The sequence below is a fragment of the Mixophyes fleayi genome, chromosome 7 (genome assembly GCF_038048845.1).
Source record: "Mixophyes fleayi isolate aMixFle1 chromosome 7, aMixFle1.hap1, whole genome shotgun sequence".
NCBI lineage: Eukaryota > Metazoa > Chordata > Amphibia > Anura > Limnodynastidae > Mixophyes > Mixophyes fleayi.
Genome location: NC_134408.1, coordinates 100,610,188 through 100,634,961, shown reverse-complemented (window position 1 = coordinate 100,634,961; position 24,774 = coordinate 100,610,188). Strand labels below are relative to the sequence as shown.

General features: G+C 38.0%; 1 protein-coding gene across 7 annotated transcripts in view; it reads right to left on the bottom strand.

Annotated features, from left to right (window-relative positions):
- Positions 1-24,774, bottom strand: part of ADAM23 (ADAM metallopeptidase domain 23) — a 186,340-nt gene that overhangs the window by 43,805 nt on the left and 117,761 nt on the right. For 4 of the 7 annotated variants that reach the window (XM_075180209.1, XM_075180211.1, XM_075180213.1 and 1 more), the window contains exons 9-15: positions 23,177-23,242; positions 14,430-14,501; positions 4,880-5,046; positions 4,661-4,745; positions 3,597-3,693; positions 1,523-1,571; positions 770-869 (exon numbers count right to left, since the gene is read on the bottom strand). In XM_075180209.1, the coding sequence (XP_075036310.1) occupies positions 770-869; positions 1,523-1,571; positions 3,597-3,693; positions 4,661-4,745; positions 4,880-5,046; positions 14,430-14,501; positions 23,177-23,242 (636 nt within the window). Of the gene's footprint in view, positions 1-769; positions 870-1,522; positions 1,575-3,596; positions 3,694-4,660; positions 4,746-4,879; positions 5,047-14,429; positions 14,502-23,176; positions 23,243-24,774 lie in introns of all 7 variants that reach the window. The other 3 variants (XM_075180208.1, XM_075180210.1, XM_075180212.1) reach the window with 1 other exon arrangement.

Here is a 24,774-nt window from a genome sequence, read left to right as displayed (position 1 = left end):
GGAACACAGTATTGCTGGTTCCCATAGTACAATTTTGAGGAGGGCTCGGCAATGCAGCTCCACCTTCCTGGGCACCTGCTCAGCTCTGAGGGCGAAGGACCCACACATGTGCTGAACACACGCAGACTCAGAAGTAACTCCTGCTGTGCTCTTCTGAGAGTCGACTGGGAGTATTGGGAGGAAGACACTGCATTTCTGGGCTCCCTTGGCAGCCAGACCCCCTGCAGTAGAGTGAGTTCTTCAACTGCAAATGAACTCACTTTTACACAGGTCCATATCTAAATCACTGGAAAGTATAGACCCACAACCTTTGGTGCCTTTTTTTTTGTCTTACTCGTTAAGTTTATGCTTCTTTGCCATTTAAACAAAAGTTAATAGTTGACATACAAGATATTAAAGGTAAAAGCTGCCTATCTGCTTCCACTGCTGCTAGGCACAGGCCTACCAAACCTGCTATTATGTACATAGATATACACAAGCATACACGCAATTATTAAATTGCCTTTAGTCTTTCTCGGTCTGTGTGTGTGCATGTTAGGGGATTTAGATTGTAAGCTCCAATGTGGCAGGGACTGATGTGAATGAGTTCTCTGTACAGTGCTGCGGAATTAGTGGCGCTATATAAATAAATGATGATGATGATGATGATGATGAAGTTCTTTAGTCAAAACTTTATACCCCAGAATCCACAGATAACAGTGGTAGATATATCTCTGTGATGCCTCAAGCATCTCAACCAGAATATCTAAATTGCCAAGGATTTATGTACCTTTGTTGGTCTATTAAAAAGACATGATCCCCCTCCACGGGACAGAAATTCTTTGAACTCAGCAACACTGCATTTGGAAAATCTCCGGGAATGGTAAACTCTGATACAAGAAGAAAAGATTATTTCTACAGGTACAAACATCACCCTGTTATTTTTAAACTCCTCAGTTACAGTATATCTTAAACAGAAAATGTCATATCAGAGCATACGTGAGACAATCGACAGATAAGTCAACTCATGTCTGCTATCAAAATGTGATCAAGTCATGCCAACTTTCTGGAGTTGGACAACTTTACGACATCACCTCCCTGGACTTCACTTGGAGGCTCTATCACCTCAAAGCTAAGCTTGCTAGATACATTTTGGGTTTATTATTTACAACAGTAATGCATTCGAAAAAATCTCTCCTTTCCCAAGACACTAACAAAGAAAATTCTGCTAATTAGAAAAATGCTTTGAAAGTTTTCAGAGAAATTTAGCCAATTACATCAACATACAACAAATATTTTCAATTTGTTTTTATTAGTTTTCACAATAACAAAGCTTTTAACATCAATATAGCAATATAATTACTATTAATATTTTAAAGCTTAAACAAAATCATTTATTAATTTTATTAGTAAAAATATTGTTGATATAATATAATAAAGTATAAAGACAAACAAAAGGGAAGAACATAAGGAAAGATCGGGGAGAGGTGCAAATAATTACACTGGGGAAAATACCAACGAATGTAGAGCAACACATACGTACCCAGTTTCCTCCATAATGCATCCCCCAAAGTTCTCTGCACAGTCACATTCTTCTGAAAGAACATTGAAAATTATCAAAATCATTGGACAATTTGCAAAGTAAAGAAGAGGGAAATAAGAATTACTATCATCATCACTGTCTATTTATAGGGTGCCACAGATTCCGTAGTGCCTGACAATCATCTTACAGATATAACATACAAGAATATAATAAACATACTAACAGATAGACAAATTTATTTATGATTTGGAAGATTTGCTAAGACATATAGTCAGCTATATCGCATACAGTTTATCTTTCTTTGAAATGGCTTGTCTACTCAAGTGTTATATTTTTTTAACAGCTAAATATTGTTTTCAGTAGCCTTTTGGAATTCATATGTATTTTAACTATAATTTTATAACTCCCTTAGGATGTAAGCACGTATGAGCAGGGCCCCTCTCCCCTCCTGTCTTCATACCGACTTCTCTGCTCCGCCCTCACTCCATATGTCTGCCCGGAGTTTCCGAAGCATTGGTACTTAGTGTTTATTGTTCTGTGATGTTTTACCCTATATGGTCTACTGTTCGTATTATGTAAGGCACTGCGAAAACCCTGTGGCGCCCAACAAATAAATGATAATAATAATATAACTTAGTGCAACCTTAAACATTTAAACAATGTACCTTAGCGGTATATTTACTAAACTGCAGGTTTGAAAAAGTTGATACTAGATCTAATAGTGTTAGTGTGTCGGATGGATCCATCAGACCAGACCCACTAACCAGGTTAAAAGGAAAAAAAGCGATAAATATAGAAGTAACTAGAATACTGTCTCTCACCATCCCACCCCTCCCTCTAGAATGTAAGCTGGGCAGGTTCTTCTTTATGTACTGTCTACTGTCCATCTTCCTCATATATCCTATCATGTCTTTTGCTAAATTCTGCGTGAGCCCCTACAGTTTATCACTACACTACTATCACTTTTACTCACACTCATCTCTGCTTCTTATGTGTTATTGCCTCATGTATTTGTGATTTTGCCTACTGTATTAGGTACACCCTATCAGTATTTGTACAACTGTTTGGCACAATGGAATCTGTGGTGTCTTATAAATAAAAACTACTACTACTATTACTATTACTACTACTACTACTACTACTACTACTAATAATAATAATAATAATAATTAATAATAGTATTATCTAACAGAATTACAACTAAATAAGTAAAAGTTTTCAATATGCTAGCAAAAGTACAGTGTATCTGTCCAGAAAAAGAAACCTAATATATATATATATATATATATATATATATATATATATATATATATATATATATGTGTGTGTGTATGTTATTATATTATATATATATATATATTATATAATAATAGTTAGACTAAGTTAACAGAGAGAGATATTCCAGGTGAAACTTGCACATCATCAAAATGTGAAAATTGCTCTGGCCATGATAAGACAAAACATTTCAGTCTTCACATGGTTAAAGGTTTGGTTCACATATGTTTGCCATAATTTTGTGCACGTTTATCTCTGTGTGTGGCTGGATGTGTAAAAAAAAAGAAGCCAGTGGAGTCATACTTTGCTTTGTTCTTATTTTGCATTCAGTAATGTTATCATGGAATAACATAAGGTGAGTTATCAGAGATACTTTGGCTCATATGAGAGAATGATAACATGTGATCTAATTTCTTATTGCATCAGGTTTATAAAAATTAACCACTGGCCAAACACCCACTGGCATATTTTAAATGTGTTTTACATAACTTTGAACTTTTGAAATCCACATGTGAATGAGTCTGACATTAGAAACCATTGTTTCATGTGTTACTAGACCCATTGGCATTTAATGGCATTCCATTCTGTTTTGGTTACACATTTTCAAAAGCTACTTCTTCCATTTCTGCATTTCACCGCATTGGAAAGCCTACAAACGCTAGAGAAAAAATGCTAGTGAAAACACATATCAAACTTCAATCAAACACGTTTGCATATGATAGGTTTGCTTACTAAAACAATGCATCAGATATACCAGTGGGTGTGTGGCCTCGGACTCTAGGCCAATCATTATACTCACTTGGCTTCACCTTCCGAGAAGATGGCTCCCACTGAATCCCGAGGTTCTGAGCTAAACTTTGAGCCAGCTGCTGTGCCATGGCCATCAGAAAACCATACTGTGGATAAAATTGGCATACAGAAAATAAGTTATGGTTCTGCCACAATAAAGTTTAATCTAACTAATAAAGTGAATATACAAAATTTTTTAAGCAACATGTATATCTACAGTATACATATATATATATATATATATATATATATATATATATATATATATATATATATTGTAAATGACCAACACAGGATGATTATTCCTTATTTGCACTGTGAGCTGTAATTGCACTCTTCCACTATGCTGCCCGCTGGATCCACAAAAATACCAATGCAGCAGATGCTGTACAGTAGAAACAGGCAGACACGGTCACGGGATAAAAAGTAGCAACACACAGGGCCGATGCTAGGGTCCATGGCGCCCTAGGCATTATTACAAAATCGGCGCCCCCCCCGCAAAAATCGGCGCCCTCCTCCCCCCTTACCCCGTCTTTCCTTACCTTGTCTCACCACCGCCGCCTCTCTGCTCCGTCTCCTCCCCTCCACTTACTGACACTAGTGAGTGGAGGGGAGGAGACGGAGCAGAGAGGCGGTGGTGGTGAGCAATAGCCTCTTCCCCCCTCCTCGTGCATCTGAATGCTGTGCGGCGGCCGTGACAGGTATGTTCAGCGGTCGCCGCACAGTTTTAAAGTAATTTACCATTCTGTGGCGCCCTCCAGGCGCCCTCCAGAGCCCGGCGCCCTAGGCAAGTGCCTAACCTTGCCTAATGGGAGCGCCGGGCCTGGCAACACACAGTTATTTTCAATGATTTGGGACAAAATCTGTGCTTGTTCGGAAATGGGAATAACAAAATGTACTTGCTAAAACTATAATAGAATGCTAAAACATTCAGTGAACATATTCAAGTTATTTTATACAAATTATCCTAAAACATTCTCAACAAATATCTTACTATAGAGACAATAACATTTGTGAAGCACTAGAGAAAAAGCATAAATGAAATGAAATATTTTTCACTTATATAGGTATTACCTCATTTACTCCAACACCTCTTGATGAAGAACACACACCTCCAAAAAAGCTCATACTGCTTCTCTTGTAGTGGAAAGTTCCATTCCTTAATGAGACACAATCTTCATTTATTAATACAACATAAACTTTGTCATTTGATTTTCAGAAAATAAAATATAATTTGTGCCCATAATAAAGTGAAATGTTTGTCATTGAGCGAAGTGAGGAAGAGGTACATACGTCAGAAGGTGCACAGCATCAGCATGTTGTTTGATGTGATTCTGTCGATATTTGGAGAAGTCATGTAACATCTTCATGGGATCAGGACCAATCGTAATACGGTCCTTATCTGTCCACGTTTCCACAGCCACCAAAACCACACGCGTGTTCAGTTGTTCTTTATAAATCTGAGAGTGTAAAGGGAACATGTACAGGAAAAGTAGAAACAGAGCCCCATACAGTAAGGTAAAGAACACTGTTGAGAATAGACTGTATATATTATTGTATTTTATTCTTAACTCAATGGATTGTAGTACTCAAAGCAGTAAACTGAGGATGATCATCTGGCAGGTTAATTGTCAGTGCTCAACTTTAATAACCTTTGTATAGGCCTGTAAACTTTGGTATAGCAACAATGTAAGAAGAAAATTACACACAAATATAATGTGCCCTAGTGGGGAACATATTATGCAGACTAAAACTAATGTTATAGAGAAAGTGGTGTTATAAAGATTGGGACATTAAATGGAATTAATACATTTAAATGCAATTTTGTGTAGAGAATGTACCTGGTGATAAGTGTGGATGGCATTATACAGGGAGATTGTATAAAGAGGCAGCAATCCAATATTATAATAGTGAATTGTTAAATAAGATTAAATAAAAACATTAGGGGCCTGATTCATTAAGGATCTTACATTGAGAAGTTTCTTATTTAAGTCTCCTGGACAAAACCATGTTACAATGTAAGGGGTGCAAATTAGTTTTCTGTTTTGCACATAAGTTAAATACTGACTATTTGTTCATGCAGAATACAAATATCAACTTTAAATTTCAGTGTACAAATAAGCTATCAAGTATTTGTGTGCTACATAAAAAAAACAGTCAGTATTTAACAGAAACATAAAAAACTAATTGCACCCCTTGCATTGTAACATGGGTTTGTCCAGGAGACTTAAATAAGATACTTCTTAATTTAAGATCCTAAATGTGGCCCTAGATGTAATTTACTTAATTAATTGTGTATGATAGTCTATTAAGCAGCAATTTGTAGAGAAAGTTCAAAAACACAATTTAAAATTCTGTAGAATTTGATAAATGTTCAAAATCATCCTTAAATCTGAAAATGAATGTGTGACATGGTAGGATTTGTCCAGGGTATAATAAATTGCCAAAAAAAATTAATGCTTTTGATCACTGCCAAATCTCACTTTTTTATTATATAATGTAATATAGCTCTCAAAGTATCTAGGAACAAAATGTCATCAGTTTGCTTTAAGAGAAATGAAAAAAAAAAGATATTGTTCAGTAAACATGTTTGACTTTGTAAATATGTCGATGTGAACATCTTAAAGATAAGACCACCTATTAAAAGATGTGCTGAATAAAATGTCTCATAGAAGTGATTAAAACTCATAGGCTTTGAACAACAGCCTTTGATACTGTCAATTGCCCTTAATAACCCTCATTCTAAACTGCTTTGAATTACAAGAGTGACAATACAAATATAAAAGCTCCAATCAAGCACCCAGTTGAACTGTTACATGAATTATGAACAAGTACCCAATTATATATATTGTACAATTGCTGGAGCTCCCTCATCAATGACGCAGATCTGATCTGCTACTTTACTTCTTACTCAGTAATTTAACCCTCTGCTATATATATATATATATATATATATATATATATAGAGATAGATAGATAGATAGATAGATAGATAGATAGATAGATAGATAGATATGTACACATATATATGTCAACAAAGGAAGTCACTCATTGGTCTTTACATCTCAAGTTTTAAAAATAATAAAGTAAACAACTTAGCTTTTAGTTGGATATCAGTAGTTTATGTTTTGGAAAAAGGAGAAGTTATATGTATATGATAATGCAAACCCTACAATAAAGTATAAGGATTTAAGAAAACATCAAGGAACTCTGTGACAGTGTAAGTACATTTTGCATTGGCCAAAATAAAAAGAGATGGCCTCTTACATACTTATATTTCACAGTAAAACTTATACTCCAAAAAAAAAAACATACTGGTAGGTTAATTGGCTGCTAACAAATTGAACCTAGTCTGTGTGCGTCTGTGTGTGTATGTTAGGGAATTTAGACTGTAAGCTCCAATGGGGCAGGGACTGAAGTGAGTGAGTTCTCTGTACAGCGCTGCGGAATTAGTGGCGCTATATAAATAAATGGTGATGATGATGATGATGACAGTAGTAAAAGCATCAATCCATATAACATAAACTTAAAAACCACACACACATACACACACTACAAAACATATGCAGAGTGACAATGACATAGATTGACATAGATACAGAGAGGCTGACCTTGACACAGACAAACAGAAACTGACCCAGATAGACCTACTTTGACATTCACACATACTGAGCTGTCCCATTCCCTACTATTTTCATTAACATTATTCATTGGTTTGGAACTGGTCATGATAGTACAGGAGCTCAGGAGACAAGCAGAAAGCTGATCTGTAAATAAGAAATCACATAACCATGTTTTCCTATTTATTTAAGAGGTCATCACTTTGTGCTGGAGAGTCACTAAGCTCATTCCAGAAGAGTGACAAAGTATAAGGCAGGAGGGTAAGGTACTGTTCTCTCTCTCCCTCTGACTTCAGAACATGCCACCTATTGTAGTCATACAATATAGTACTTTGGGAGAATAACTTTAGTAATAGAAGTAAGGAAGCATGAGAACAGGTAAGCAGTGTCTCTAACATGTATTTGCATGTTTATACCTAAAGCGCAAAACAGAAGTGTACAAAGGTGCTAACCCATCTCAGACTTGCCACAGAACAAGCACATTAATGCACATATACATTGTGCATAATACATGCGTATGCTGCCCAAACAGACACAGGAACGCACAATAGACACATGCATTTTTGCCTGCCTTTGCGTGGTTTAAGCATCCACCTTGGTCAAACATGTTGAAAATAAAACTGATTTACATTAGATGTAAGACCAGGCTCACTATACATGTTTATGTGATCACCAGTCACTCTGTCACTTAGATAAAAAGCTGATTGTTTTATTAGATTATTGTCTACACATTTACCTGATTTTATCACAGATTTCAGGACAATAAGGATCCTACTTTAAGCCTTGAATCCTTTTTTTATAAGTTACCAATTCACAGGAATTGTTTACAGAGCTTATTTATTTATACACGATTGTGAATTAACCTGTATTTGACACAGCAGGCGCCTACCATCCGCTCACTTAGGTCAGCCAGGTGGCGTCACTCCCTCAATGTTTATTTACTTTTAGATAACTATAAACTCATGTCAGGCGGTTGCTGATTAATGTGCATAAATAAAATGGTAATCTTTATTGCACTACTCTTAATGCACACAGATGTCTATTTCTGATCCTGAATGTTATTGCTACAGCACATACCAATGATGAACAAGGAAACTTGCATATGTTTTGAACGTTAGCATATTTACAGGTATTGGTTTTCACAATGCCAACTTAATGGTTCTAAAAATGCATTAGTTTGAAAGTAAATACACAAAGCTGCACTACTACCCATACCAGTATTTGATGGAGACTCATATTATTCATGAAATTCTACAATAGTCCTAATATCGGCACTGCATAGCAGGCTCTCACGTCCTCAGAGCAGGAAAGTTGGCTTGAGACAAAGGCATTATGTTTCATTTCCAGGTCCCATAGCAAAATTTGGCATGGGGGCACCCGGCCATGCTGATCTATCCTCCAGAGCGGTAACCAGCACATGTGAAGTGAAGCTTCATTTGGTCTTTTGAATTGAAAGTCAAAACAGGCCTTCACTGCTCAGAAGAGCATTACAGGGGCCTATGTAACAGATAGACCAGCATTTCCAGGACACTCACCTCCATGCCCCATAGACACCACAACCCCTGCAAAAGCGGTACTTCAGCTACTGGCGGGAACAGCACCATCAACCATTCTGCTGAGATCTCATGTGACTAAGAGCAAATGGAAGCAGACATCATTGTATCTAATGGGAACGTGCACAACATTTTGATGAGTCATAATGATTCTGCCAATTTCATTTTTATCCTAGGTAGGTTTAGTACGTGTAAGGAAATGTATTAAAATGATGGCTATAACAGGTCAACTTGATATGGTATTTTGGGGTTTTGGTCTAGCACAGGAAATTTTAAATGTGACACGCTAGTGAAAACATCCACAACAGAACAAGTTCAGCAAACTAGTTATTCAACAGACTTCATTAAATACAAACAAAACTTAGCTCTAACTAAAAAAACACTACAAAAACCTAAATAGTAACTGGTAACAAGGACATAACTACCATAGGTGCAAGGGGGGTGCAGCTGCTATGGGACCCACAGATGAGAGAGGGCCACCTTCCCTATCAAAGCCCCATGTGTATATAATTTTCACCATTGGGCGGTACATGGGTGGCCTTACTAAACTTTGCTATGGAGACCACAAATGTCTAGTTACACCCTAGAATGTTAAATACCTTAAAAAATAGAGCTAATCCACTAGCGCTGATCAAGGACTCAAACTAACTTAATACAAGGAGCCTGAGTCGTTAAGGAAAGTAAGGCAAAAAAAGGAGTGAATGTTCTTCAGGACAAATCATGTTACAATAACAAGGGGTGCAAATTAGTTTATTATTTTGCACGTAAGTTAAATTCTGTCTGTTTTTTCATGCAGCACACCCATACTTGAATGCTTTATGTTTACACTACAATTTAAAGTTGATCTACAATATGCCCTATTCCAACTGTAAATCTGTCCCCACAAAAAGTTACTCATTTTTTTTGCTTTACTTTCCTTAATGAATCAGGCCCTATAAGAGCAACTAATGGAAATGGCTGTACATTTTAATGTAACTGAGCCAGGTTTGTTAATAGACACCTATGCTGTAAATCTTTCATGTAAAGCATAACTAAAAAGAGTTTTTTGACATCAAAGTAATTGCATATCAAATTAATTTCATATATTGTAAACAGACTGATACCAATAAAATCACAAATGTCCAGAAAGTTTATTCAGAAACCTGTGACCGATACCAAAAAATACAAAAATAAATGGATGACAGCACTAAAAAGTTGCACTTAGGCCTAATAGTAATAACAGATCATAATGCTCTATAAAATTAAGATGCAGAAACCAGTATGTCTGTAAATAAATAATAATTAAACTTATTTGAACAGCCACTAAACAGTAAAAACTAAGTCAATATAAAATATACTATTAGGAAATTAGTAGTCACATACAGAATGAGCAATTATATTAGGATCTGAGAGAAAAAACAATATTTGGGTAGTCTTATGATGCAGGAACACATTGTATATGTTTGGTTGGTGTCAGCATATGGAACTTCTGATCAAGTCCCTCTGCTATAAGAGCCCAGGCAACAAGCAGCATATAGCAGTGGTACAGTGGTCTCACTATTCTAATCCACAGTGTAGTTTGTTCATCTGTGTGGCTTTTCTGTCTGACAAAACACTCCCGAAATCAGTGTAAATTAAAATATTTCTCCATTAACAAGAACACTTTTATTAGAAAGATTTCATCAGAACAAACCTTAGCTGTGAGATAAGAACTGAACCTAAGATCTCTGGGTCTTATTAAGCCAGAGTTGAAGAAGTGGAACCTGGTTGGTAACTGAATTTTTATTATTCTTACCTGCATTATTGACCATCTTTACATGACTGCTGAACACTGATCACAGATCCCCGATTAAACTTTGGTATCAGTCTGTTTGCAATGTTTCACTAATTTGATAAGTAATTACTTTGATGCCAAGAAACTGTTTTTATAGTTGTGTTTTATATTAAAGATTTCCTATGAACTTTTGTATTGGCTACAGATCTTGTGCTGGTGGAATAGGTGTTTTTTATGTCTTTGATTTTTGAGGTTTTGCAGTTCCTCATACCATATGTGTTTTTAGCCGTGGTGTTTTGGGTGCACTGCCAATTTGTGTGCTCTACACTTGCTCGTGGTAGTTTTTTGTTATGCTTTTTCCTTGCTACGTACCCTCTCTAGCTTGCACTCCATGTTTTTTTGCCTGCTGCTCCAACAGAAATTATAGATCGCCGATAGGAAGCAGTTGGGGTGAATTGATGCAGGGATCTGCTGAATTGGAAGTTTTCTAGTAGAATTTTTAAAAAGTAAAGACTTGGTTGAGGATGGCCCCAAAGTAAATCTCTATTTATTCTATTTGTCTGTGAATATTTGTGCTTTAAAAATATAGTCAGTATATAGTTTGAAGTTGGTTTCCATTAAAACCATGAAAAACTAGATTAGGTGCAATGTGTTGCTACAGCAGTGCAATGTGTTGTTACAGAGGTGGAACGTGTTGTCACAGTGGTGGAACGTGTTGCTATAGCGGTGGAACGTGTTGCTACAGCGGTGGAACGTGTTGCTACAGCGGTGGAACGTGTTGCTACAGCGGTGGAACGTGTTGCTACAGAGGTGGAACATGTTGTCACAGTGGTGGAACGTGTTGTCACAGCGGTGGAACGTGTTGCTACAGAGGTGGAACATGTTGTCACAGTGGTGGAACGTGTTGTCACAGCGGTGGAACGTGCTGCTACAGCGGTGGAACGTGTTGCTACCCTGGTTGAACATGTTGTTACAGCGGTGGAACGTGTTGCTACAGCGGTGGAACATGTTGTCACAGTGGTGGAACATGTTGTCACACCAGTGGAATGTGTTGCTACAGCGGCGGAATGAGTTGTCACAGCGGTGGAACGTGTTGTCACAGCGGTGGAATGTATTGTAACAGCGATGGAACGTTTTGTCACACCAGTGGAATGTGTTGCTACAGCGGCGAATGAGTTGTCACAGCGGTGGAACGTGTTGTCACAGCGGTGGAATGTATTGTAACAGCGGTGGAACGTGTTGCTATAGGGGAAGGGGGAGTGTTACTACAAACTTTAGGGCAGGGAATATGTAACTTCTGAGGTGATGGGAGAATGTAGTACAGGTTAGAGATGGGTGGAAGAAATGTGTTACTGAAGGGGCGAGGGGGGAAATGTGTTGAGGTGGGGTACATGGTTCACTCACTATGTGATGTGACCACAGCCTCTGCATGGGTTGGCCACACTCCCTCTGGTACTACACCGTCACTGCGTCTGTACATACATTTCTACATGTATTACATGTTTATGGAAGTTACGTTTTATTGCAGCCCCTTGAAATGAGTATCTTCCAATGGAACTTCAATCAAATAAGGTTGTTCTCCTCAACTGTATATAAATCAGGAAGATAAAAACCAAAAATGATATATGGATGAGTACTACAGTTATCAAGGATCAACTGTATCGGCTCATAAAAGAAGACATGAAATATTAATCAATAGAAGTAATGTCAGCACATAGTTCCTTTATAAACAAATATTATACTAAGATAGCTAGATAGATAGACAGACAGACAAATCACAGTCTACTGAATTAGAATGAAGAATTATGGTTTCTTGCATCTGGCAATAAAAGAACAGGTTTGCTAGATGAAGAGTGCAGGTGACCTTACAGGCTACTTAGCTGTCACTTGTTGTGGACATACCTGCTCCTGTCTCAGAGATTCTAAGATGGGCTAAGAGAGGTGGAGGGAAAGGGAATATTTGGGATTTGCACAGGAAATATTTTCAAAGTATATCTGCACTTATTTTTCATGTGAATCTTGCACAGGCATAGGGGATGGTGAATGTAGGCATTATTCATTCTTGATCATTTAATGAATGTGAGCATTTCCACATTTTTTGGAAGTTTACTCTGCCAGTTTTTAAGCACATCACACTGAAGTGACGATTGAGCATCATCATAGTCCAATAAATATTCCCAAAAGAATATTGACTCACACTATGAATGACAACAATGATCAAAATTGAATTTCCCCAGAATCGCCTTCCCTGCCAGCCAATAACAAGCATTTTGACATGCTTAGTTGGGGGTGAAGAGCACTCCCGGTTATAGTCAATTTGCCTTGGTTGGTTGTAGTGTGTATTGTTGTTTTTGAGACAATGGAATTGGACTGTCTTACTATAGGAGGCGAGCATACCTGCAAATGCACATCTCACTCTCATGTCTCCTATTTAAAGTATAGGCCTATGGCGGAGAAGTGCATTTCTAGGCAGGGCCACCTTAACTACTTTATGGGCCCCCGGGCAATGCAGTGTACCGGACCCCTAAAAAAAATAAAACAAAAAACAAAAAAAAAATAATATATATATATATATATATATAGGGGCCCCCTTAACTTACCTTAAGTCCGATCCTCTTCTTTTTTCCACGCCGCTGAGTCTCTTCTACCCTCTTCCGTGCTGTGGTTGCAGTGATTGCTGGGCATGACATCACGCCCAGCATTCACTGCGAGCACAGCACGGAAGAGGGGACCAGGGAGGGAGCCGGATCACCGCTGATGTGACCGCAAGGTAAGTATTTGAAAAAAAACCCAAAACGGATGGGCCCCCCTTGCCTGCAGGGCCCCCGGGCACCTGCCCATCGTGCCCAATGGAAGAGACGGCCCTGTTTCTAGGAGCAGAGTGTGCAATCTAATAAAAAGCTTCACATACAAAAGTAACACATATTACAAAGCCGGTAACTCTTTCTCCTGATTCATTTCTTTCATAAATAAGGCTAAGGGTGGTACTGAAGGAGTTGGAGGCTGGACTGTGGTTAATTATTTCTTCTAATTGTATTGCCTGGGTACTTGAACACCTATATGGATGATGAACTTTTTGCTTCGTTCAATGTGTTATGCACCTATTTAGACAGCAATTGGAAGCAATGTATTGCCTGGAGTATTTGAACATCTATTTAGGTAACGATAAGTACAGAAACAACTAGTTTTTAATTTATTAGCATAGTGAATAATCGGGGATGATGAAGATATGGGCAACTTGCAAAATGAGAAAAAAAACACACACATCTATTGGACTCCAATATGTTGCTGAACTGTTCAAACAGCAATATACCAAACACAGTGTCTGTGCAGAGAGCAATAGTCATGGTACTGATAGTCACAGCACATGTTGTCACAGAGTCACAGAGAGCTTCCACAGAGGTCTTCCCTAGAATAATCCAAGAGGACTAAGTGCCAGAAGAACCATAAACTCCATTAATAAGTTTACAGATATGTAACATTTGTTGATGCTTGATAATGGGCTTATTTATGTTCCAAGCACTATATTATAGTCTGATTCTCCACTGCTCGCAAATTACTGACATTTTTTTGGGCAAATCTGGATGTATTTAATTAATACGCAAGTAACTAACATTGGATGAATTTCACATTTGGTGTAATACATTTTTGCGTCATGGACATTAGGTTTGTTGTGGTTTCATAATAATAATAATAATAATAATAATAATAATAATAATAACAATAATAACAACAACAACAACAACAACAACAACAAAATCATAATGCCTGTGAAGTTAATGGTGAATGTAATTCTAACATCCCCCTTTGTTGGTCTATGAGCACATATATTGAAGTTGACAATGTATAACAGCAAATCATTTTTCTTTAATGCTCATAAAATTATATATATATATATATATATATTACATACTCACAGAATCAACCATGTTCACTACAGATTTTGCAAAGTTGCTGGTATGAATGTGAGAGGAACGTTGTTTCTTGTACTAGAACAAAACAAGAAAAATATGTCAGCTTGAAGCACATATTACTTACATACTCTTAGTATCTGCTGACTAACATATATGAATCCTATCCTTTACTGTGGGAAACAGTCCAGAATATTACAGTATATGCAATACTGCCACCAAGTGGTCACTAGAAAGGGAAATCTTGAAAAGTTCTATTAAAGTACTTACGATGACCTTACATTTAGATGTGTGTGTGTGTGTGTGTGTGTGTGTGGTCTTTTCCCAAACAATTCTAAATAATATAGTAAAAATTTTACAAATATCAACAGCAAGCACTTTTATATTTTTAGTTTAACTAATGAGACAATTGGTATGTTAATTACAGACCTGAATTTCAGCAAATCTGGGTACTAAAGTTGGCTACATACAGGGTAAAGCGACAGGATCATTGACCAAGTTTGCCATATACATAGGGGATCAAAATGGATGAGATCTGGCTGTTTGGAGCATTGGCCTAAAGGCTGGATTAGTTTTGGCTGAATTGAAGCGTCTTAATGCAGTCTGATGATGATTGCATAGGTTGATAGTTGATAGTTGTCACCTTCTGGCTGAATTTATGATCATTATCAGGATCCTCGTCTTTTTGCTGATATCAATTGTGATTTTACAGTGTGTGTGGCCAGCTAAAAATAGTACATTTTAGACCTTATTTCCTTATTTTGTTTCAAGAGACTATTTTATTGACAGCATAGGTCATACAACAAATAAAGCAGTAACAGCAAAAGCCATTACAAAACAGTGGGCCTTATTTTACAAATCAAACTCAATGAGCACCACAAAACACTTTGTTTTTGCATTGCTGCATCTTGATGCCCCTTCCAGAGCATGTCAAGGTACACACCTTCACCCCACAATCCTAAACGTCAAGGTACACACCTTCACCCCACAATCCTAAACGTCAAGGTACACACCTTCACCCCACAATCCTAAACGTCAAGGTACACACCTTCACCCCACAATCCTAAACGTCAAGGTACACACCTTCACCCCACAATCCTAAACGTCAAGGTACACACCTTCACCCCACAATCCTAAACGTCAAGGTACACACCTTCACCCCACAATCCTAAATATCAAGGTGCACACCTTCACTCCACAATCCTAAACGTCAAGGTACACACCTTCACCCCACAATCCTAAACGTCAAGGTACACACCTTCACCCCACAATCCTAAACATCAAGGTACACACCTTCACCCCACAATCCTAAACGTCAAGGTACACACCTTCACCCCACAATCCTAAACGTCAAGGTACACACCTTCACCCCACAATCCTAAACGTCAAGGTACACACCTTCACCCCACAATCCTAAACGTCAAGGTACACACCTTCACCCCACAATCCTAAACATCAAGGTGCACACCTTCACTCCACAATCAGAGCATCCTAAACATCAAGGTACAATTAAAAATTTGATGATCTGAAGAAAGGCTGGACATATTTTGGGAGCTGCTTTGTGCAAATGTTACACATCCCTGCCTATTCTCACAGAATTTATGGGAGGCTCACGAATTTGGGGGAGTCCTCCGGGACCCTTGCAAGAGTACGCATCCTCCCAACAAGATTTCACATAATTAAGCCCCACCCTCTGTTTTGAAATGCCATGAATTTTTTTACCCCTTGTCACATGACTCCTCTCCCTGAATCTCCCGGTGGTTTTGAAAGTGGGCAACTAAAAGTCCAATTTCCTATCCTATTAGTACCATCCCTTCAATTGAATAAGCTTTTCCATTTTTATTATAATAGTTATGGCTTAAATAAATCATACGAGTGAGGGGATATATATGAGGTCTGTCTTTATTCCATGAGTTACATTTGTGTGTATGAAGGTTTCCGCACACTGTGAAAGTAACACAAGGTCCTCTGGAGTGCTCCTAAGACCACTGGCCATTATACCCTTACAATAAAAACCACCCAAGCACAAATGTTAAATACATTTTAATTTAATTTAATTTGTTATATAGCCATACTTGCCAACTCACCCAGAGTGTCCGGGAGACTCCTGAAATTTGAGTAGGTCTCCTGGGAGAGTAGGGCAACCTCCTGCATCAGTGCCATCATGATGCGATTCCCTGAGAGTCGCGTCATCTTGGCCCGCATAATTACATCACAGGGACAGGGCCAATATGACGCAATTTGTCAAGGCCCGCGCTCTCCATCCCACCCACGTCCCCTCCTGGACAGCAAAAGTCAAAAGTTGGCAAGTATGTATATATTCCATGCTGTCTAGCACTGTTCCTAGATTTGAGGGGGACATGCTGCTGTTCTTTAATTCAGAGGTATAGCCTGTGACGGACAAGTGTGTGTAATCCCATACCCTGCTATGTAGTAAAAGCTTTACACATGCAGAAAAAACTCACGTAGTCAAGACAGTCCCTATGTCTCCTCACGCTCATGATTTATTTAAGTCATAAATAAGCTATGAGCTGGTACTAAAGAGATAGGAGATTGGACTTTGAGATGATGTAACATTTGCACAGAGCAGCTCCTAAATAATTTCCAGTCTTTCTTCAGATCAAAGTGCATGTTTAAGTGCACCTTGATGTTTAGGATGCTCCAATTGTGGAGTGAAGGTGTATACCTTGAGAAGCAATGAACAATCACAGGGAAAAGTGTATGTCAGGATGAGAGCATAAATCTGATATGATGAAATAGAATATTGAATGTCAGGACCCAAATAGTAGGAGGTAATTAGGTTGAGCAAACCCTTTTTGTGAGGGGGACCTGCTTAAGATATGCAGATCACAGACATCCATTGTTTTTGATCATGTATTCCACTTCCTAATTGACTCTTTCAGTAGGTAGTGTAAACACAAAGAACCACTAAATGTAAATGAGAGAGCCATATGCATAGGTGAGAATCTTGAAGACAAAGGACATTTTGTAACTGGGAAGCAGGGCAGAATGGAAGTAGGTATTCTGCTGTGCCAGAATTAATGGGTTCCCACTTAGATGTGTTTCTGGGTGAGGGAGGCGTTCTTTCAGGCATCCCCCACAAGGAGACTCAGTCAGTGAGCAACACAGAGAGTGTAGAGGAGGGGCTTAGCAACCCTGCTACTGTACTTCCCCACCTAGAAGTGCAGTGTCAGGAATCCCAGGCCTCCCAGGCCATTTTTCCCTCAGGCTTTAACTTAGAGGAAATGAGGATTAGAGACAAAGTGCACGCTCTGACAGGGTTGGTACATGAGAACATGACGCAGGCCCAGGCAAGCCAGAAGCCGTGTTATGTTCCCCCTGCAGGGAGAGAGTTTACAAAGTGGGTCAGAAGATGTGGGTACTACCCCCTCAATCCCAGCATAAACTCCAGGCTGCATGGGAGGGCCCATATCTCATTTATCAACACCTAAATGAAGTCCACTATGTAGTCCCAATAGAACATGCCAGGAGGATACATAGGAATTTTCATGGTAATCTGTTGTAAGCTCATAATGACAGTGATGCGTGTGCCCTACCAATCTATAGTTTGCCAGATGAGGGGAAGAAGGACTTGCCAGTGGAGCTAGTAGCTGCAGTGCAAGGGATAGGACTCCTTAAGAATTCAGAGGTTAGCCCACCGCTATGGAAGAATCAGGAGGCCCAGCCAAATGAGATATTTAAACCCTTCGTAACCCATCACACCGGAGACCCTAGTGAGAGCCAGCTAGCAGCTATCACAGTATAACCCAGGGGAAATTAAATGAGATAAACTTGGACACTGACCTATCAGTCCATCCGCATGCAATCTAGCAGAAATCACTTCAGGGTTGTGAATGACAGGTTCTGGTGGTATCCAGGAACAGCTATAATCACATATCTTTGGAAAAGGTATGTCACATTGTCATAATTCCATCATGTTTGGTATTTAAATGTGCAGGAGATTATGACCGGTTTATTGAAGGGAGGAGTTATGTCTCTGGGATATATCTGAAAGAAACTACCAAAGGTCAAAACTTTAGGAATCGTTTTGAACAAACCCTAGGTGACATCCAGGGGACATTTCCACCCCCCACATTAACATCCACACTGTTCCTGTGAATGCCGTCCCATTTCATTTTGCTTAAAAACCTGTGTTGTGAAAGACTAGTTTTTCAGACTTGTGGGAAATCAATTCACATTGATAAGCTGTCCATCTTTCAAGCCAATTTCCCTTGGCCAGAAAATGCAACTCATGTAAGTGCTACTCTGAATGTAACCCCTTTTATTTTAAACTGCTTTGCAGGTGTATGTTTTATCAATCAAATAAATCTATAATTTGATATGTGGCGTCCTTGATTCTCTAACAAATCCATTAGCCTGTTAAGAAGAAATAGCTCAAACAAGTTAACCCTTTGAATGCCAGTGTGTGATTTTTTGATACATTTGATTAACAAGCTGTGTGTGCTTGCATTTACATTTGTGTAACAGTCTGGAGGTGTGAAGAGTTAACCCTTTGTTCGCTAGTGTGGGTCTTGCTAGTCTGTGGGCAGCTAGAAGCCTTGTGGGACAGTATATTGCCGTATTCAATAGGTGGTGGCAAACCTGAAGTGTGTGGAGGGTGTGAGAGCACTGTTTAGGGGCAATTCAGTAGGTCTATCACCTGTGTGATAGGTAGAGAGAGAGACTGCGGGCTGGAATCGTGTGTGACCTCTTACAGCAAACACCTAAAGTCACGGCAGCTGGTCGTGTCTTCGTGACAGTGTAAAAATAAGGACTATCATTGTTCCTAGCTCCTAAAAAGGGCCTCATACCTTGATGAAATGATACTTATTTAGTAACAATGGCAATATTGTGTAATTTTGTAAAAGTGTACATTATGCTATTTTTTATTTTTTTTAAATTACATTTTTATTGGGTTTTTGTAAACACAGACAGGTTATAGATGCACAATCAACAAATTTGCATGGTAGGCTGTTGATACAGAAAGAATGACATCCTGGCTCAAGTCCAAAAATGTACTCAAAGACCTGTAAAAATATATGCCATACCATACACAAATCTACTAGTAACAATATTACGAACAACATACAGACAAAGACAAAGGGAAAGAAGGGAAGGGGAAACCACATTTGGGGGAGGGGGTGTAGCAAAAAATCCTCACTTAAAACTTCAATTTAGTTTAAAGCTCTGTTAGCCTAGTAGGTTGTGAATCTGCCTGGTACAACACAAACCCAGATGGACCACCCAACCAAGCCAATCTTCAGGTGCAAAAGTGGGAACAAAACCACTCAATCAGTCAAATTTGAGATCGGGGACTCAGAAGAGTCTAAAAGGTTTAGCCATGGGCCCCAGATAGCATAATACATTTCAAATGAGTCTGTGGTTGACAGGTGCATCTCATCCATGAGCCTATAGTGTTCCAATCTATTAGACCAGTCCCGAATACTCGGAGGCATGGTGGATCTCCATTTCACTGGAATTACTGCCTTTGCTGCTGAGATAATAAATTTCAAGAGATATTTTTTAAAAAGTGATAGGGGCATATCAACTTTATTTAACAGCCAGAACACCGGAGTGTTGGGTATGTCTTTACCTAGCAGCTTCCGCGTGATGCTTACCACCCGGGACCAAACATTATGCTATTTTTATTTGTTTTACCCATACAGTATCCATAAAATAAAAACATATTAACTTCAATATACTACCAAAAGAAAGCTGTAGCTGTCATAAAACAAAAAAGCAAGGTTACCTAAGGAACAAACAAGTATTGTTTGCAAACTGCTTGTTTTACATGTAATTATCATATTTCTCCATACAATGTTTCTTACTTGAATATGGTCAAAGGTATTTTTTTTTTTTTTTTAAAGTTATTCTTACTATCTCTATTGGACCACTTCAGCAGCCTCTAATCTGCACCCTCTCTGTCAGAGTGCAGATCCTCACAGCTGCGCAAGGACATCCTGACATTCTGTCTCTGTTGGGTTCAGACTGTTACTGAGCATGCCAACACTTGCGTAGTAACAACCTAAAGCATACTTACCTACTTTTTGGTGAAGGTAAGTTGGGAGGACCAAAGGGGGCAGAGCGCGGTGATTCACCACATATCGCGCAATGGAGGCTCCCATCCTGTCCACTTCACTGGGAAGTGGGCAGGATGCGGGAGAATGGCCTGCTCTCCCGGGAGTCCGGGATGCGTACCCGGAATTCGCAAGTCTCCTGGACATTCCCAGATAATGGGCAAGTATTACCTAAAGCCAACCCATGTAAGTAAAACTGGAGATCCTTACACAGATAGCTGTGGTATTCTGGAAGTACTGTGTTGTCATGCATGCTACTGCAATAACACAGGGAGACCCAAAAAAAGCAGAATGACATTTATTCAACATTTTTGACACGTACACACATTTAGAGATCAATTTAATAAAAGTTGTTTTTGGCAGCAGATGGCACCCACAACACATCACCACAGATTTATGGTGAATTAGAGCTCCAATCCTCCATATTTAGTATAGGCCGGTTTGAGGTTTGAATGTAAAACCACAAGTGATGTGTTTCAGGCTAAAAACACCTAATCCATCAGCAATTTATTAAAAACTGCCATAAAAACACCAGAAAAATGACAGCTAATTTAATACCTGCTTCTTATAGGCTAGTTATCTTAAACATGCTGTGTGAGATATCTTGCCATTCATAACATAAGAGGAGGCCCCATTGGCATATTACTTATTGTGGCAATCATTATTTATTTATTATGGGCTCAAAATTAATTTACAATTAACTTTTGGTGGAAATTTTTATTTTTCATTATACAAAGGGTGCAAAATTATTGTTTTATTATATTATGGGGGCAATATGGATATATAATTATATTAATGGGAAATAATATTTGATTGCTAACAGTCGCAACAATTATTTATGATGGGGACAACACTTATAATTTCATGACAGGGACACCATTTATATTGCACACATGTGTCACTACAAGTGCTAGCAAACAAATGGGCGCCAGAGCATGCTGGCACTTGTAGTGCCACATAATAAGTGTTTCCCCATCATAAACAATTATTACCCTTGTTAGCAATCAAATATCCGCCAATTGGAAAAACAATAGTAAACAGAATTTAAACATTATTAAAAATCTCCCTCTACGTTTTATATTTATAGAAAGTGAAAACTGGTTTGGTCATAGAGATATAAATCAGTTCTAGTGATGACGGAGTCAAAGATATAATAAATCTAAAATAAATAATATTATTTCTCCATGGATTACATGTGGCAATGTTAGATATAGGTTTCTAAACTATATTAAGTAAAGTGTTATATCAGGAGGACAATTTTCAGTGTAACAAATAAATTAAATTAATGAAAATAAAACTGTTAATCATCATTAGAATCAATGGCTACAGCACAGATTGGATAATAGTAATCATAAGTATTTACTGTCACCTAGTGGTGAAACTTATTTTGTTTATCATTATATAGAAATAGCTTCGATGTAAGGCATAAAGATTAGTATTTAGGAAAATTAGTTAAAATGCAACGTGCCTTTTTAATATCTTTTATTATAATCTATACGACACATTTCTAGTTTTAAAAAAGAGACAATTAGGCCCAGAAATATACTATTTAACATGGACTTTAAAATGTGTTAACTAAAAGAAAATGTTTTACTATTCTAGAATACACAGTGTAAGCTAAATATAGAAAATCTAGCTCTGCACAAAATATCTTTCTAAAAAACAGGCTTTCCAGTCTGTTGTCATATCAGATGACTGTTTGCATTCTTCAGCATTTTCTCAGATTGGGCCTGCCACATGAGATAAAGAGCTAAACATGCTTACTGTCAGAGGCCATACATAATACATCACAGCTCAAGGCTCCTTTTATTTTCCTATGAGAAGAGCCATCACAGAATGAAAAATATCAATTTATAAAAAAAATATAAATAGAAAAAGTATAAATCAGAATGTGCTGTAAATTCTCATACTGATTCTGAGGTAAAGGGTGTCAGATTCTATAACTAACATGCCAACTCCTTGATGTTTTGGGTTCTAATTATGACAACAGCACTTGTCTAGTCAGAATACTTAAGACAGGTAAGCTGTATGTAAGGGTCTGAATACAAAAGTATTTTATTTCACTAGTGTTGTGTGTGCTTTATTGAAGCACAGAAACACCAAAATGACATATGCCAACAACACATTTGTCTATGCTGTATTACACATTACTTTATTTTATTTTTTAGTTTTTTTCTGTTAAAGAAATCATATTGAATATGAACTTTGTCCATATAGAGGTCCATTTGACAGCACAATCTCATTGCACTAATTTGGAGGAGACTCATACAACTATTGTGTTCTGTGGTTAATAACCATATGCTTGGTTCTCTACATGTTGACTTAGTCCCTTCCATTTCACATGGGAGTTAGCTGAGCTGAAATAATCTGCACAATTTTTAATGTTCTCAGATTGGCTACATGTTATTCAATCTCCTCCCACCTTTTTATCCTGATTTTCGGTGGGACCCATTTTTAACACTATAGGTCCTCTGATCCTAACCAATTAAAAAGCAAAGAAATGAACAGAAAAAAAAAAACAACAACACCAAAACACATAAAAATTGTGGCGGAAAAGAAGAAAGATAACGCTCCTTTAAACAGACAGAAGGCCGGAGAAATCTATTAAGGGACTCAAGTAGTATACCTCTGGTATGGTATAGAATTGTAAGTGAAAAAATCATGACTATTACTTACCATTTGATGATCATTTACAATCATAAGTTCTACATATTTAATTTCTTCAAAGACTCCACGGGGCACCTGTTATGGAAATTTTATATAGATTGTATTAAGTGCATTGAAGCAAGACATGTTATCTTGATTTCTAGAAAGTGTTGTGACCATAGCTTTTTTATTCCTCATCAAACCTTTATCACAGAGTTTTAATGATTTTTTTTTTGTAGTCTTGTGGTTGCAAACAAAACAATGCTTAAAAGGGGACCCCCTGCTTCCCACCCCACCCCTGATACTAGAAGTCTTGGGTACTTGTAGAGGATCACAGCCTTAGCTCATTCAATCAGCTTCCAGATGACAACCTTCCACTGGGCCATTTACATTGGAACTTCTCCATGTTGTGATGTTGGACATTCAAGTAAGTATATGCATTGGTAGGGAACAGTGCCAATAGGACACTACTTGGTGCTACAAGTTTGTGGAAAAGGAGGGGGCAGGAAATTTTTAGATGGAGTTTTACAATAAAAGCTAACCAAAATTTAGTCTATTTTTGCCCAAAAAAAATAGGTGTATTTATCCTTTGAACTCATGTTGTTCTGCAGTGCTAACTTGTACATTCTTCTAAAGCAAGCACCCATAATCTAAGTACACTGTTTGCCTGCCAAGCTCTACTGCAGTCAATGAGTAAATGCCAGAAATAGGGTCGGGAAATGCGAAATCCCAGCAAAAAAATAGTTTGGATGCTGGAATCACTAGAAGACGAATATATGTATTAAAGCAACTATATGGCTTTGTGGTAGAGACATGTGAGACGATTAATGTTTTACAATGTTTGAACAATTCCATCATGCAAAATATTTGTCACTCATAAAAACATTAAAAATGAGAAATCTCCTGTAATGTAGAACAGAACAGGAAGTTATAATAGGAAAGTTCTAAGTAGATATTCCATACACAATGGGCCTGATTCATCAATCGTATCTGCCGATTTTGAGCATATCGTCTGGAAAATCACTGAGCGTATGCCCAGAACCAGGGGATACTGCTGTGAACGCAACCCTGTCCGCTCCGTCTTTGAACGCAAAGGACACTTATTACAGCCTACGATTTTGGCAAATGAAGGGGGTGGGGAAGGGGCATTTTGCAGTAGTAAATTTACAGTAGGTGTGTGGCAAACTCAAGCACACACAACCACGTCCGAATCCGTCCAAATACAGCTCTGAGCGTCTGAAAGTTACATGTTTTTCTGTTGTATCTCTTGCTCCAGATACAGGGCTAGTCTAAGTCCTGATCAGTAGTAATGACAGTCTCGTATTTGTATAACATGTGTTTGCAATCACGAGCAACTGTAATAATGTATTTTGTGCTCAGTAGACATTAACAACAGTCTAATAAATGTATTTTGCATTTTATGGGTGAAAAAAACTAAAAGAAAAAACAAACTTTTTTTTCAACCTGTTTTATCATTAATGCCTTTGTTAATAACAGGTGACTTTAATTCAATAATTATTTTTTTTTACCTGTGCAGTTTTTGTTAAATTTACAATCCACATTGGACACATCCTGCTGCGTCTGGTGTAGTATAGCACAGCAGACCTACATCCGATTTTCAACAGCGC